This window comes from Anopheles darlingi, chromosome 3 (genome assembly GCF_943734745.1).
Source record: "Anopheles darlingi chromosome 3, idAnoDarlMG_H_01, whole genome shotgun sequence".
Lineage (NCBI taxonomy): Eukaryota > Metazoa > Arthropoda > Insecta > Diptera > Culicidae > Anopheles > Anopheles darlingi.
The window spans coordinates 42,803,439-42,818,438 of record NC_064875.1 but is presented as its reverse complement, the minus strand read 5'-3'; the positions used below and the strand labels follow the sequence as shown (position 1 = coordinate 42,818,438).

The 15,000-nt window shown below is 47.7% G+C and overlaps 1 protein-coding gene across 5 annotated transcripts in view; it reads right to left on the bottom strand.

Moving 5' to 3' along the window:
- The window catches only part of LOC125957196 (four and a half LIM domains protein 2), an 88,759-nt gene that overhangs the window by 39,642 nt on the left and 34,117 nt on the right, over positions 1–15,000 (bottom strand). For 2 of the 5 annotated variants that reach the window (XM_049689717.1, XM_049689718.1), the window contains exons 2-5: positions 7,477–8,066; positions 5,547–5,718; positions 5,277–5,478; positions 4,948–5,192 (exon numbers count right to left, since the gene is read on the bottom strand). In XM_049689717.1, the coding sequence (XP_049545674.1) occupies positions 4,948–5,192; positions 5,277–5,478; positions 5,547–5,718; positions 7,477–7,631 (774 nt within the window). In that variant the 5' untranslated portion in view covers positions 7,632–8,066. Of the gene's footprint in view, positions 1–917; positions 1,454–4,947; positions 5,193–5,276; positions 5,479–5,546; positions 5,719–7,476; positions 8,067–15,000 lie in introns of those variants that run through there. The other 3 variants (XM_049689716.1, XM_049689715.1, XM_049689720.1) reach the window with 2 other exon arrangements.

Below are 15,000 nucleotides of genomic sequence, written 5' to 3'. Positions count from 1 at the left end.
AGCGGTTGCGCCAGAGTACGCCAAGACGAAGCAAAAAGTAATCCAACTCTTAACCCCTCACCACTATGGTCACCACACCACGAGACGACGATTTCGAGTGGTGTACGACGATAGGTAGGGTGGTTTCGGAATAGGTAGCGTCCTATTCGGGTGGTGCTTGTTTTGGTTGGCACTCTATAGGCGAACCGACCCGGCCTGGCCACAGCAAACAGGTTTCGTAGCCGCAGCCGAAGCCACTGGTACCCACATCCCCCCCCCCACCCCGCCACCTCCTCCATTTAGGCAAGAGCGGGAGCGACAGTGATCTCCGCTGCTGCTATTGGGTTGACACCATATTTGGTATCGACCTGGCCCTCCCTCGATCACATCCAGCGCCACACTCAACGGCGTAATGGGGCAGACGAGTGTCAGTGGCAGCTTTCGTTGGGAAACTAATTACCCAATTGCGCGTCCACGATCGATCGAGAGCTATCGATCAACGATGCTGAAACAGGGCAGTGTGTGCGCGTGCGGTTGCGGTTGTCACAACATTCGTGCGCGATCGCTTTCTGATTCCACGTGAGCGTCATCTCTGCCCCAACACTCCAAGAAGGGTAACAGCTGAGTGACGACGACGATGTGCGCCATTCTACCGGAAGTCACGCAACATTGTTGTTGGTGTCGCCGTCAGGACAGGGGACAGGTGTTCCTGGCCGTAAAGCTAAATTGGAGCAGCTCTTGACTGTAGTGGCCTGTGCGCAGCAGATCCTGCATTAATAAACACTCCCTAGGCAGTGAAGCACGAAGTGAATGATGGCTACTATGATGATGATGATGATGGTGGTGATGACGATCCTGACGCTAACGAGCGTGAACGCTGAGAGCACACAGCGCTCTATCTGTATGTGTGTATGTGTGTTGTTACCGTGTTCACACACCTTTTGCTAACCCCCACCTAAGCGTCACTGGCAATCAAACGTAATTTGCTGCGGAACGTCAACGGAATGGCGGGAACGGAGCCGTAAATCAACCTTCTAGCACGTGAAGAAGACACCCGCGGCCAACCAGCCAGGCAGCTCACTTCCGATACGCTCACACTTCCTGTGAGAAGAAGCGGCGCGTAACAACGATACCGATAACACACAATACACAACACTCACAATCACATCACACACACCGTTACAATGTATTTCAAATTTAAAACAACACCATCTCGCGCTTATCAACCTGCCCCACACACAAGGGTGGGGATCGCGAAAGGATTCACCTGCGCAACCCGCGAGAGAACACAGGGCGACCGCAACCACCGTCAAACGTTGTTCACAAACACGCGGCACACGAGGAAATAAAACAAACAGACCAACCCGGTCGCGTTGCTGACCACCGTCGCTGGTTGAGGGCTGAGCGCGGAGTTTTCCTTCCCGAAAACGCTCGGCCACTCAGCACACCATCATCATCAACCGAGAGTCAACCGAGACGACGACGATAGTAACGACGACTACTACGATGACGACGACGACGACGACGACAGTGACGCGACAGCCGCTGCCGCGTTGTGAACCGAGACTCTCGCTCCACTGGAGCAGCAGGCGGTGGATGGATACTGCTGCTGCTGCTACTACTGCTGCTGGCACTGCTATCCGTTGGCAAATGTGCTTCTTGCTCGGATTGGCGGGCTACTGCCAAGCCTTACTGCTACATTTGGTAGTGGAATCGATGCTCATTCCACTGCCACAGGCACTGGTATGTGCTGGTTGGTAGCGTCGTCGTCGTTGTGGTCGTCGATAGCAGCGAGCTTGACTGGTCTTCTGCTGTCTGCACGCAAAGCCGGTTACGAAGTACACAGCACATGCCATGCGCTCGCTCGAATGCTCTGTTTGGCTACTCATAGCCTCAGCATCGGCACGCCGTACCTAGCTACTTAGGAGCGCCACATTAAAGATCCCCGAAGATAGTAGCGTGGCTCTCTCTCTCGCTGCCTACGCTTGGCTCCATCTTCTCATAGACTCACTACTCTGGTTCACTAGGCCACTCGTGGCCAATGGAGGGAGAAGGTACGTCGTTTTGTGCAAGGGAGCCGCGTGGTCACTGTTAGCGAACCATAAGCTAATCCATCAACTAGCCCTCCCCTCCTGCATACCACCATAGTTCCCACCCCTCGATGGTGGGTCAAGTGCACCAAGAACCGGTCGCACTAAATGTCAACAATTTGCTAGATGAGCATTCGGGAAGAACGGACGCATCCGGATTGGATGGGTCGGTGCTGTCCATTTCGTGTTGGCGACTTTCGAGCGTCGAAAGAGGACAGTGTGTACGTTGTGCGGTTGTTGGATGGGTTTGAAACTCAAAGAAACTGTCCCAAAAACGCATGCAAGCACGTTTCAAGAGAATTTAGAAACAAAATGATGCCACTCATCACTCTCGCCCAGTGACTACTCTGTACATCAAGCCTAATGCCATCCGCTGGCGTGTATGTGCATTCGTTTGGCATTATCGTTACGTGATGTTTCTTTAAAAATAATCGTCACGTTTTATGAGTCGATGATAGTTAATCGAGCGTGTGGCTCGTGGTGGACTGAGCTGAAACCATCCCACCAGAACCAATGCAGTGGACACAAAATGACATACTTAACAATACTAGGAAATGCAGCAGAGTCGCAGTTAGAAAAACAACCTAATTTATTAGGGAAGGACACCCCCGAGTGTGACTATTGCAGCTACTGTCGCATCGTTCAATTAGCTCGTTCCAATTAGTAACGCGCGTTTACATTTTCATCGCAGTTTTTTTTTCGGCGACGCGACATTTTGGGAGTTTGTTTGCTTTTGCTGCTTCATGCAAGTGATTATATTTATCCCACCGCGCGACAGGAGCAAATTGGAGCGAAATGTTACAAGCCAAACCATCCAAACTGCATGGTGCATCATCGGAGCGGGAACTTGGCAATCGGTCAACATTTTCGGTTGCCCTCGATGCGCACCGACAACACACACACACACACAGGACTAGCGCGATGATGCACGGGACCGTTTGGTGCGTCATTTAATGTTATACAGAGGGTTCTCTTATGAAATAGGGCCAGTTGCCACAATTTTATAAATGGAGTTGGGGGTTAAAAATGAACTCACCAATCGTAAGCATTCATCATTGGAAGGTATCACGTTGGAAGATCGATATTAAATGACCAGACAGCGCGTATTATGCGTAATCATCTTCTGTCTCAACGTCATCGCCAAGGGCTTCCCCCATAATTCAATAAGTGATTGACGGGCGTAGCAGGCCGTACTGATGCCTTCCTACCTAGCAACAACATCCCCGCACGGATCTAGGGTGCTGGGACCGTGAAAATCAATTATCGTACCACCATCAGGAGCTGGTCAATTGTGTATCTTTCGCCGCAGGTAGAGAAAATAGATATCGTCCCATGGCCTCACATTCATATTCCCTCAGGGTAGACCTGAGCAGCCATTCAAACCCACCACTGCCCCTCCTATTACTACACCTTCGCCATTCACCCTTATCTACACGCTTGCTGAAACCGGGCTATTTGTGTCAATTTGTATTTCAGGGTTTTCCTTTCCCCGCTTTTTTATGATTATGAACCCCGAACACCCCACATTCTTTCGCCCTTTCGATGGCCTTAAAACCATCCTAAACGACGTGGCGTTGGACGATGTCCGGTAGGTCAGCCGGTGTTGGGCTAGTCAGCAGCGGGTGCATTTGCTGCTGGCGATCGGGAGCATGGTCGGTCGTAAATTTATGAACGCGCCTTTTTCCGCTTACACTGCAAACCCGCCGGGGAGGAGCGGGCAAGGAAGTGAGAAAGCAGGCTTCCGGTTCCGGTAGTCCTGGAGATATGACGACGAGGAGCTAGAGGCAGCAGCGCGTCTCGGTCGTCTAGCGCGCGTTTGTTATCCAAACGGTCAAGTGAGTTAGTGAGGCGTGAAAATTATGCCACGAACCACGCGAAGGGATTTCCGTGCAGCGGCCATCGGTAATGGATTATGCGATACGCCCCCTTGTCCGATCCTGTCGAAGGCGGACAAACGATGCGACGCGACTGTTACGCGAAGTCGCCGCGCGAAGACAATTATGCTAATAAACTGTCCCAGTTTTGCTTGCCATTGTACCAGGGTTAATGATTTCATCGGGTTCAGATTGTCTGTCTATCATAACTAAAGTCGTCTAGAGGGGCTGTAGGTTAATTTTATCTGGCTACTTTCAAAGTAACACGAATAAATGTTTAATAGCAGATCCAATTTCGTGAAAGCAATCCCTTTTTCTCTGCCACATTTTGCAATTGTAGATGAGACATTAGATTCATTCAACGATAGTGTGCCACCGCACATCACCAACAGCTTACGACCCTTTCTGGCCGATTAGACGCGCATCGTCTAAGGTTGGCTACAGCAGCAATTGCTACGCTTGCAGTGTAATTACGGCAAAAAGCATCGAGCCGAGCGAGCCTTTGCGAAGGGTCCAGTAAATCAAACATTGACATTTACCATGATTCTATTGGCAATGTATCGAATGTACACATGGCACACATGGGGTACGTCGTCACTGTTTGCTAACCGCGAACAGCAGACGCGCCCGGACGGCCAAGGATGGCAAAACATAAAAATGTCACCCACACCGCAGCTCCCTCAATTCCATCTTCCTGCTTCAACTCGATTGGAACTTTCACACGAAAGTAGCGAAAGCAGACATGCAGTGGAGCTCGCTCGTTGGTTGGTCGCTTCTTCGCCGTAAATCAACCGCCAACCACCGAACCGCCGGTCATTTTATGGGCTCATTAAAGCGTTCATTTACGTTCGCTATTTTTGGGCCCATTACGGCCCATTTTGTCAATCAATTAAAAGTGGTCATGGGTCGGGATTCCATGCGCGACAACCCACTGGAGCAGAGTCGAGTGGTAAGTAGAATGGCGATGAAAAGATGGAATCGGATCGAATTCGTCGGTGACCTACCTCATCGCAGGCACTGCACCGTGGTTTCAGCATCTCCGCGTAATGACGCTCACAGTAGATCTGATCGTCGTGCACGCAGTAAGTCAGATCGACTAGCAGCTCATCACAGGTCGTACACTTGAAGCAGCGCGGATGCCAGAGGGTCTGCTCTCGGAACTTTGGTGCCGTTACGGCCATCTCACCGTGGTTCAACGTTTCCCGGCAACCGGCACACTTTGTCGCCTGCGGCGTATCCTTCACGTACCCTGTAAAGTATCAAATGTTTCAGATTATTATGGGAATCGAGCATCGAGGATGCTTTATATCCTCCTGCGCGGGTAAACACATACCGATATCCAGGGCGATTTCATTGCGAGCCGCGACGAAATCCTCATACGAGCTACGATTCTGCTCCTCGACGTGCTTGCAATAGTCAAGCGCGAGATCCTGCTTGGGCAGCTGGTACACCAACTGTTTGTCACGGAATCGTTCTCCCTGGGAGCCAATCTTGGGCACCTTCTCGGGCGGTATCACATCGAAGTATCGTTGAATCTGGAAAAGGGATCGGAAGGAACACAATCATTAGAACATGTACCGAAGCGAATTGGGCAAAAACTCACCTTGGCCGAAGTTAGTATACCGGGCGGTACCCACGTGTAGCCCATTTGCCGAGGATCCACTCGCGACGTGTTGGTATCATGCTTGAAACCAAGCCGATCCCGTACGGTCGTCAGCTGCTCGTGATACACGGCGTGCGTTTCACGCGGGCACTTACACTCCTGGCAGGTTTTTCTGAAAATGGCAGAGAGAAAAATCGGGGAAAAACCGTGAGAATCGATGAAAGTACGCTACACGCCGCTAGATGGCAGCACCAATCATCAGCTAGCGCTACCATGCGTCTCCGTCACATCGCATGATGAAGATTGTGGTACGGTTGGTGCATGAGGCGAAAACCGCGTCTGTGGCAAGCGGTTAGTAGTTCATACTAGAGTCTCCTCTCCCAACAACCGATCCAGGTGAGACCGACGAGACGAGACACGCTCTCTTTCATCACAAACACACAAACCACCTTCTCCCCCTCAGCCGGTGGCCAGTGTCCGTCTGGCAAACCACCACCGAAGCTCATTAGGGGCACAGATTTTTACTCTCCAAAGGCATCGCTTGGTCTCACCGCGGCTGTGGCCGGTCGGTCTTTCTCTTTCGCTCTCTCGCCCGCGCGCGCCCGCTCTCTCTCCGGGGGATCATAAAATTTAATTGAATTAGCTCGTAATGGCGATCGTTCCTGAACGCGCGTAGGGTGTTTTGTGAGGTGCAGCACAATGTGTGCACAGACCAGTGTCCGGCGTCCGGAGAGAACAAGTGCGAGTTCCGGAGCCGATGATGCATCCACGGTAAACCCTTCGTTGCATAGCAAATAGTCAAGGATTGCTTTTTTTTTACAAAAAGCAAAACTTCTTCAAAGATGACGATTTTTTAAAACATTTTTAAAAAATAAACTTAGAAGTTATTTTTTGGAAACGTTGAAAACACAAAATGAGTACAACATGAAACGTCCGTTTTTACTTTCGGACCAACTTTTTAATAGCTTCAAAATACCTTCCTAAACTCAGCTATAAACGTCATCAACGAAATGGCGTAATTACGTCCCCTTGTCGACAAATTCCCTTGCCAAATTGAACCTGTCTTGCAGTCTAATCGCTACTCAACCTAAGTAGATTTGATTTCCTGCTACTCAACGCTCGCACTAAACACTCCGTGGCCTTTACTCTGTCACTTTCGGTTGTCCCGCCTGCTTTGACAATCGACCAATTTCTTCGCCCATCATCATCCCATCGTCATCATCATCAACCGACGCTTAACGCTAGCCCACCTGACGACGATGACGACGACCACCATGGCCGATGATGTGGGCCAGCTAATGAGCTTGTTAATTTGGCAATTCTTCCCCCAGGGGAGAGTAGCAAGAGAGCAAAGAGAGCAAAGAGAGAGCAAGAGAGAGAGCGAGAGAGACCGTAAACCGTAACCAACTGCCAAAAAAAATCCCCAGATCAGAACTCTCCGCGGATGCTAATTTTGTTTCGCACCAAGAAGTCGGGGTCTTGGCGCGTTGTAAAATTAGAGACAGGCATGCTACGACGATATTCATCTTCTTCCGCCAAAATCCGACCGGCGGAGCGAAAGCACATCTCCTTAATCGACGGCGTAGGATCAACTCTAGGTTAAAATGTGCCATTCATCATAATAATCAAGTGGTACCCGGGACAAGCCGGTGGCCACAAGTCAAGTTCAATGACGAGCCGCTGTCATGTCTAGGAAAACGGGAGGCGGACAGAGATTGTACCCTTTCCTGCCTCCAGCACTGGCAGCCCACCTCTAGCCATGAAGTGCAACACCGCACGCCGGAAACTGCCACCGATCCGTAATGTGATCCGGAAGCCTGTGCAAATCCCTCTTACTTAGCATGATCAATGCCTTGTGTAAAACATATTTGGCGGATTATTTATGCGATCGTATGAGGTGTTTCGTCGATCGGGGGACGGCGTCGTTTACCTTACTATCAGATCGTAAAGTTCCTGTTTGTTGAATACTTTGCAGTAGGCGTGCAGCACCTTGACGCAGGCATAGCGCATACCGGGCCAGGGCACCACGGGACTCGCGAGGGCGTCCCACAGCGGACAGTCGGCGTGTCGCTGTAGGTCAAGCATTGTTTTTTTTGTTTACTAGTCGAGGCCTCGTCGTATTCTTCGATTCCGCTGCTGCTCCTGCTTAGATCCTCACAGCTTCTCTCAGGATGGATCCACTCTTCGTTCACTTGACGTTCACTCGTCGTTCAGTGCCGTTTGACTAGTGCTTTCTGCTTTCGGTCGAGCCTCTTCTCGATCTCGATCTATGACTAATGCGTCCCAGAGTGCCGGCTGGGCATGGTTTACACTTTTCTGTTACACTAATGATCACAGCACCATAAAATACGCCTCGAACACTTGTACTCATCATCATCATCACTATACCGCGCACAACATTTACATCTTGAAACGATCACCAGCATGGGACAGGTGCAACTATGTTGTTCCGATATCAAAGGGGGAGTGGTGTAGCTTTGGCCTGTGTCTCACATTACTGCTGGAACCGTGCACCTGCAGCTGCGAAGGAACAACGATTTACGAAATGCAATTCTTAAAATGTGTCTCAAGTGTTTGCCAAATGTGCGTTGCTGTAGGGTGTATGCGAAAGAGAAAGGAACTTTGATAAATGCTTGCACCATCCTCATAATAAACGTATCCGCATCTATCGTGCCATTTTCCGAACATGCGCGAACCTCCCCAAAATGTTGCCTAAACTAACTCACTCACCCCCCCAAAAACACACACCCAACACTCCCATTCCTCTTAAGAACGGTGCTGACGTTCATCGAGGCGTGATCATCGCCGCAGCAGGTGTATCCTATTTCGTCTGGTGAATTTATGTAAATTAAGAAACTGATCCCCGCCTGACTGCATCCCTCCATCATCTACTCGGGGGAGAGAGAACTGCTGCACACACATGCTGCCCCTTTAGAAGAAGGACAAGGTCAAAATCGAATGGAGGGTTTTTTTTTGGTCCTAATTTCGAAATTATTGCAATAATATTCGTTTGAATGTTACTCTTACGATTAACAACTGCTGTAAGTTTCATTAGAAGGATAAAACATTTTGTTTCATCATCTTGAAAACTTCAGGGTTAGTAAAAATTATTTTTCGTATTTAATTTAAATAAATTAAATAAAAAGTTTATCTTGATTATGTTCCTGCAAATTCCATTCAACAAGAAATAATATACCGCTTTAAAACTGGCGCTGTGAACGTCTAAGGCGTCTAACGCTTCGAATTTAACTTTGAAAGAATTGTTAGCTATTCATAACGAACATATAATTGAAACTCAAAATGTTTTCCTAATACAGTGTTGGACATAAGTTAAGCAACTGGGTTAAGGTGTATGAAAAAGTGCTCAAAATTTTAGTTTTTAACTAAACTGTACATTTTCCGACTCAGCTACTGAAAAGGGTACCTATTTACGATATTTTAGGACGATTTCAGTTATTAATTTTTCTTTGAATAGCACAAAAACACGACAGTTTAAAAAAAGCATTGTTTTTTCATGCGACATAAGTTAACGAAATCAACGAAATAATGTACAGAGACATCATGGAAAGTGTGTTACTTCCTCCTGCTTGCCGCTAATGCCGTCGAATTGCAAATATCATCACGACAATGACCCGAACAATACTTGCAAAAATGCAAAAAAAATCAACCAAGATCACAAAATTGTTGTTTTATCGTGGATATCTAACTCTCCTAATTGAAACCCAATCGAAAATTTGGGGGAAATTGTAAATCGCCGAATCCAAACGAATGTTTCATACCGACATCTTACTGAAGTGTTTGAGGCTCTTTTCCAAGGCTTGGAGTGAAATTCCGAAGGAAACGATCAACAAATTGATTGAATTTATGCTCAAAAAGTGTAGCTGTAATAAGAAATAACGGATTCGCAATGAATTACTGAAATAATCACTTAATCCGAATCGATATCTTTCAGTTGCTTAACTTATGGCGCATCAAAAATCAATACTTTTTTTAAACTGTCGTGTTTTTGTGCTATTCAAAGAAAAATTAATAACTGAAATCGTCCTAAAATATCGTAAATAGGTACCCTTTTCAGTAGCTGAGTCAGAAAATGTACAGTTTAGTTAAAAACTAAAATTTTGAGCACTTTTTCATACACCTTAACCCAGTTGCTTAACTTATGTCCGACACTGTATATATAATATTCCTAATAACTAACAGTCTTTTGATCGATTAAAACTGTTTCGCTTATTCAGGAATTTCAGGATATGATTCTCTAGAGAAAATTAAGCGAAAAGATACCAAATGAATCGCACAACAGAAACTAAATTCGTTGCTGGTGTTGAGAGGTAGATCATCATCGATATCAGCCTCATTCTTTCCAATAGCTCAAAATTACTCCTTCGAATTTTATCCCTTGCCATTCGATGTGACATACTCTAGATGAAAAATGAAACACTTAGCAATACCAATTACCATCATTATTCACAAACTACGACTGTTAGTTTGCTCGGAAAATTCCGTCCGTACAATAAAACAATTGCAGAATGTTATAGTTTTTGGTAGAAATCCCTTTGACAAAATACGATTAATCATTCTCTTCAAATGAATGTTCAAACGTTCACAAGCAAAACGCTAAGAACAAAACACAGCTACAACTTATTAATCCATCGCGAAGACCAAAACGAAATGGATCAAATGTTTGGCAGATGGTCCTTCATCCAGCAAAACATCCAGCAAAACAAATATGATCTTTTATGAAACCGACACGATAACAACAAATAAATAAAGTCGAAATATGCTCCGAGAAAACAACCGAGTAAATAATAATCATTCACCACCGCTGCGCGGTACGCTGCGGAACAAAACAAACATAAACAGATGATCAACCGGTCGCGCAAATCATGAAAATTTTCCAATTTTTCTTTGCTTCCTTCCACACCGCCTCCGCAAGAACACAACAGAAAACCAAAGGGGCAATCAAAAAACAGGAACCAAATCCCGAAACGAAAGATCTTCGCGATCATCACAAAACAGTGAAGGCACAAAACCCCAAAAAGTTTGCCGCCGAAAAATCGCGTTGAATTTGTCTTCAGGATTGGCCACAACATTGACTCCGAACCCCCTTGCGAGTCACAGGACAACTATTGCGACCTGGCAAAAAGGGTTTTTTCGGCGGGCCTTATTGGCCCCCATCCCGGTCGCGGATGATCGATGAGAGGTTGTAGTCTTTGCTAATGGAAAGGCAAACACCCCCAACCACATCCTGGGGCTCGCGGAAGGATGGATTGCCCGTTGGATAACCGGGACGATGATAGCCGGGTTGGGGCCGGTCCCGTATTTGTTTGGTTTGTTGGCCGGGATCGATCGGTACCGATTACTCTTCTCACGGTGCGCTCCGTCGCTTCTACTGCTTCTGCCTCTGCTGCTTCGTATGGCCACACCATTTTATTTACATCCCGCTGCCCGGTTACTATACTTTTCTGCGACTGCTACTACCACTACGCATCCCTACTCCACCCCCTCCAGGAAGCTTCCGGTGCGGAGTGTCTTCGCGCGGAGTGAACGTAAACAATCCGCCGCTGGCCATGGGCTTCCGCGATTCGCAGTGGCCGCGGCCGCGTCCGTGACGGTGGTCTCGAGCGGTTCTTGGAAAGCGTCCCGCGATCATCGAGCAGGTGTTGCGCGGTGATGCTCGGATTTAGATGAAGCACGGATCGTGGACAGATAAAAGAAGAAATAAAGATGTTCCCCGCTCGGTGACGGTCGAGAGAATTGGAAAAGAATTTCGATTTCCACCGCCAGCGCGGTCTTTGCTTTGGATCATCACTTTCAAGCTGAACCTCGCGGCCGCTTTTCGCAATCTAATCCGCGCAATTTATGGTATTCCCGTTGCGGCCACTTTCGGAGCGCAACAGCGCGTCCCCGAGGGACTACTGCCCGAGCCAAGGGGACTTTAAAATCATGCTTCTGCAGGTCTGATGATGACCACTCCGTGCGGTAACGATAAGTAACCGTCGTAACAACACAAGCAGCGTCCGCACAAAATCGACCGCCCAACAGTCAGCAACAACGTCCAGCGCTGCGATTTTCACTGGAACGAGTGGGGGGAGAAAGCGTTGGACCATTTCCATCCAAAAATAGCCAACAAACGTCACCGATTTCTTCCGGCCGTTCCGTTCCGGACCGGGCAGGAGTCGTTCATCGTACGGATCTTCCCGGTGGTGTGCTCTTTGTTTCTTCGTTTGCCCCTGCCCTGGAGTAGGAGTATCATCCTCCGTTTCTGTTGAAAGATTTACAAAAATAGCAACGCACCCACCCACACCATCACCCCCTCCCGAGTCCCGAGAGATGAGGGCGTAGATAAGAAGTTATTACGCCCTTTTATCTACGGTTCAATAACGGTGCCTCGTTAGCCTTTACCGTGAGCGACGCTCCTTCGGCGCTCGCAGAAGCAAAAGTCCAAGACAACCAACACAACCACTGGGACTGGGACTGGACTCTAAACACACTGCCGTAGACAGTGCCAAAGACTGGGGACGGGGAAGGATAAAAAAAGAGAGAAGAGTAGCCCAACGATAACCATTCGGCGGGGACCTTTTGACCGCTGACCGCTGTGTGTGTCTTTTGTTTTCTGTTCTCCATTGGTCCATCCATTTCGGTACGATTGTGTCCGGTTTAATGCTCCTTCGTCTCATCCCTGTCATTCGCCTGCCAAGACGAAATCCTCCGGCTCCGGCGCCAGCTCCAGCGCCGGCTCCAGTTCGGACTTTGCCCGTTCGTTAGGCGTTGATGGTTCATAAATTTAATTAAATCAACTGCGAACCACCTTCGTACACGCCTTCGTGTCCTTTTGCGGAGGAAACAGAGGAGTCCCATGCCCATGTCCATCGTCGCCGCCACCAATAGCCGGCTCATTTCCTTAGGCATCGGAAATCCCGCGAGTTGTTTGTTTGCTCGCGTGAACTCGCGATTCCAGTGGCCCAGTCGCCGGCTGGCCACTGGCGCGAATGTCATTGCCATTTGGATGATTACTACTAGGGTCGGGTATTGATTTGCCACTATTTTTGGGGTGGCGAGGAGGAAAGGGTGTGAAACTATCGATTGGGTTTGCGGGGATCGGAACAGAACCGCCGTGCCTAAATCGCTTGCTTTTTTCCATTTTTTTTGGGGGTTGTGAGTCCCGCACCGAGTATCGGAGGAGCCGAGGATAGATAAACTTCCGCACATCATTAACACTGGCACGATGATGATCATTCGATGGTGATCATTAGGGGAGGTACGCCTAGTGTGGAGTGTTAGGGAATGTATTACACACGTCGCCGGAATGTATGCTACACTCGATTGGACTATTGGCGCACTGTGTGGCACTGTTATGCTTATAATTAATGGCCGCCTATGAGTGTTACTCAAGTAGTAGCAGAATCCGAAGGAGTTGAAGTGTCCATAAAAGTAAATCCGAAAAGAACGCGCCGAATGGGCATCGAAGGAGGAATCGATCCAATGGTGATCAACAGTAGAATTTCCGGAATTTTGAATAGAGGAGTGGTTTTAAAAATTCTCAGCACGTTTTCCACAAGGCGCTGTCCACTACTTCGGATAACGTTTTATCGCCCCATTTTGGCCGAGTTTGTAGATTTTAGCTTATAAATTGTGTTGTCATTCGCGTATAATTACACTAGACGGAAGCGTATAGCATTTCTTGAAAAAAAACGCAAACAGATGTTGTACAAATGGTATACCATGACTGAGTCTATTAGTAAACATGCAAGAAATGAGCATTGAGGAGACTCAAAACACGATACAGAACAACAAAGACGAATGCAGTTTGCGAGATAAAAATAAATCTGATTAAAAATCGTGTCTGGTGGGCAACATTTGTAACCAGAGAGAAAAGTGCCTCAATTCTTAATACCGTGCACCACTTTGGATCGAGTTTGAGTAATACAGATTCTCAGTATTATACTTCTCGCGAAGAAAAAAGTCATTTATTAAAAGGATACAATGACAACAGATGTTCCCTGTGCTGGTATTTCTGGATCCTCGCATCCTACTGCACGTTATTTGTTAATAAAATGACGATCGCCTGGGTTAGACTTTGGCATCAGTGGATTACTCTAAGGACATAGTGATTCTCATAGCAAAGTTCGAACGAAATCAGACAAAACCAAACGGTTCTCAGATTTGGTTTATTGAAACTGATAAGATCCTTAGCAAGTACCATTTGAGAACGCAGATTTAATGGAAAATAGCGCAAAAGATTAAAATTTTCTATAATATTGTTTCTAAAAAAAAAATACAGAAAATTTCTTATATTTAAAGTTCTGTTTAAGTTTCCCTTTTGCATATTATTTCATGATGGCTTAAATAATGAAATACCAGCAAGAATGGTGAGATATATTAATATTGATTCATCACAATCATGGCAAAGATCCAAATAAAAAATATCAATCAGACCTCAGACCACACACTAATCTGGACGTGTAACATCGTGAAAGAAAGCATACAAAACCATAACAATCGATGGATCGATCATAAATGCATAATAAAACAAAGTTTTCCTCAGCCAAACTAAACTTCGAAACAACAGCACACCACAAGCCGCGATCGTACGGGTTGCACAACGTTGCCGTTTATAGGCGATTGTCGTGATGAAGCGAGCAGCGGAAGCAGATAATCGGATCCGAAAAACCTCAAAATGTTAACCCCGCTCCCTCTCCCTACATTTCTTCGAACGGTCGAGTGATGATGGTCCGGACATATACCAGCAAATATCAACGAGACGGACGGAAAAGGGATCGGCCAGGGCAGAAAGTGGGAAGCGAAAGTCGTAGTTTTTCTTTCCCACCTCGCGACTCGATTACACGCACGCTCGTGGCGCTCGGATGGTACACCGATGGTCCTGAAGCATTTCGATAAATCTATTTTCAAAAACTAACCCACCCAAACGCCCGCTGGCGACGGCTGTCTGGTGGGCCACCGCCTGCGCTTGATGATGATCATGATGCCCGGCACCGGCGGCGATGGAGGACAATTTTTCTCCCAATCATCTCGATCATCGGTCAGCGGCTCCGGCGGCTGCCGGTAACGCCAACAAAAAAAAATCAACAACAACAACAACAGCCGTGTGCCAACAACCGTGGTTGGCGCTCCCAACGCTTCTAATTTTGTGCTCGTGACGGTTATTACGACGGCCCCGCCTGCTTGGTTTGCTCGGGGCCTTACATCTTACCGCTCACGATGACGTGACGTCACGAACACGATCCCCAGACCCCAACAAGCGCGCGGTTTGATGCGCGCTGTGTGCCCAAGGTCAATCTCATGCCCAGGATTACGACGGCTGCGTCCGCCATGTCGCAAGATCCGCTCGTCACAGCATAAAGAGGACGAAAAGGAAAGCGTGCGATGGCCAGGCGCGTGCACACCTGACGCGTTCTGACGTGAACCACCCACAGTCACCCCCTCTCTGTCAGCT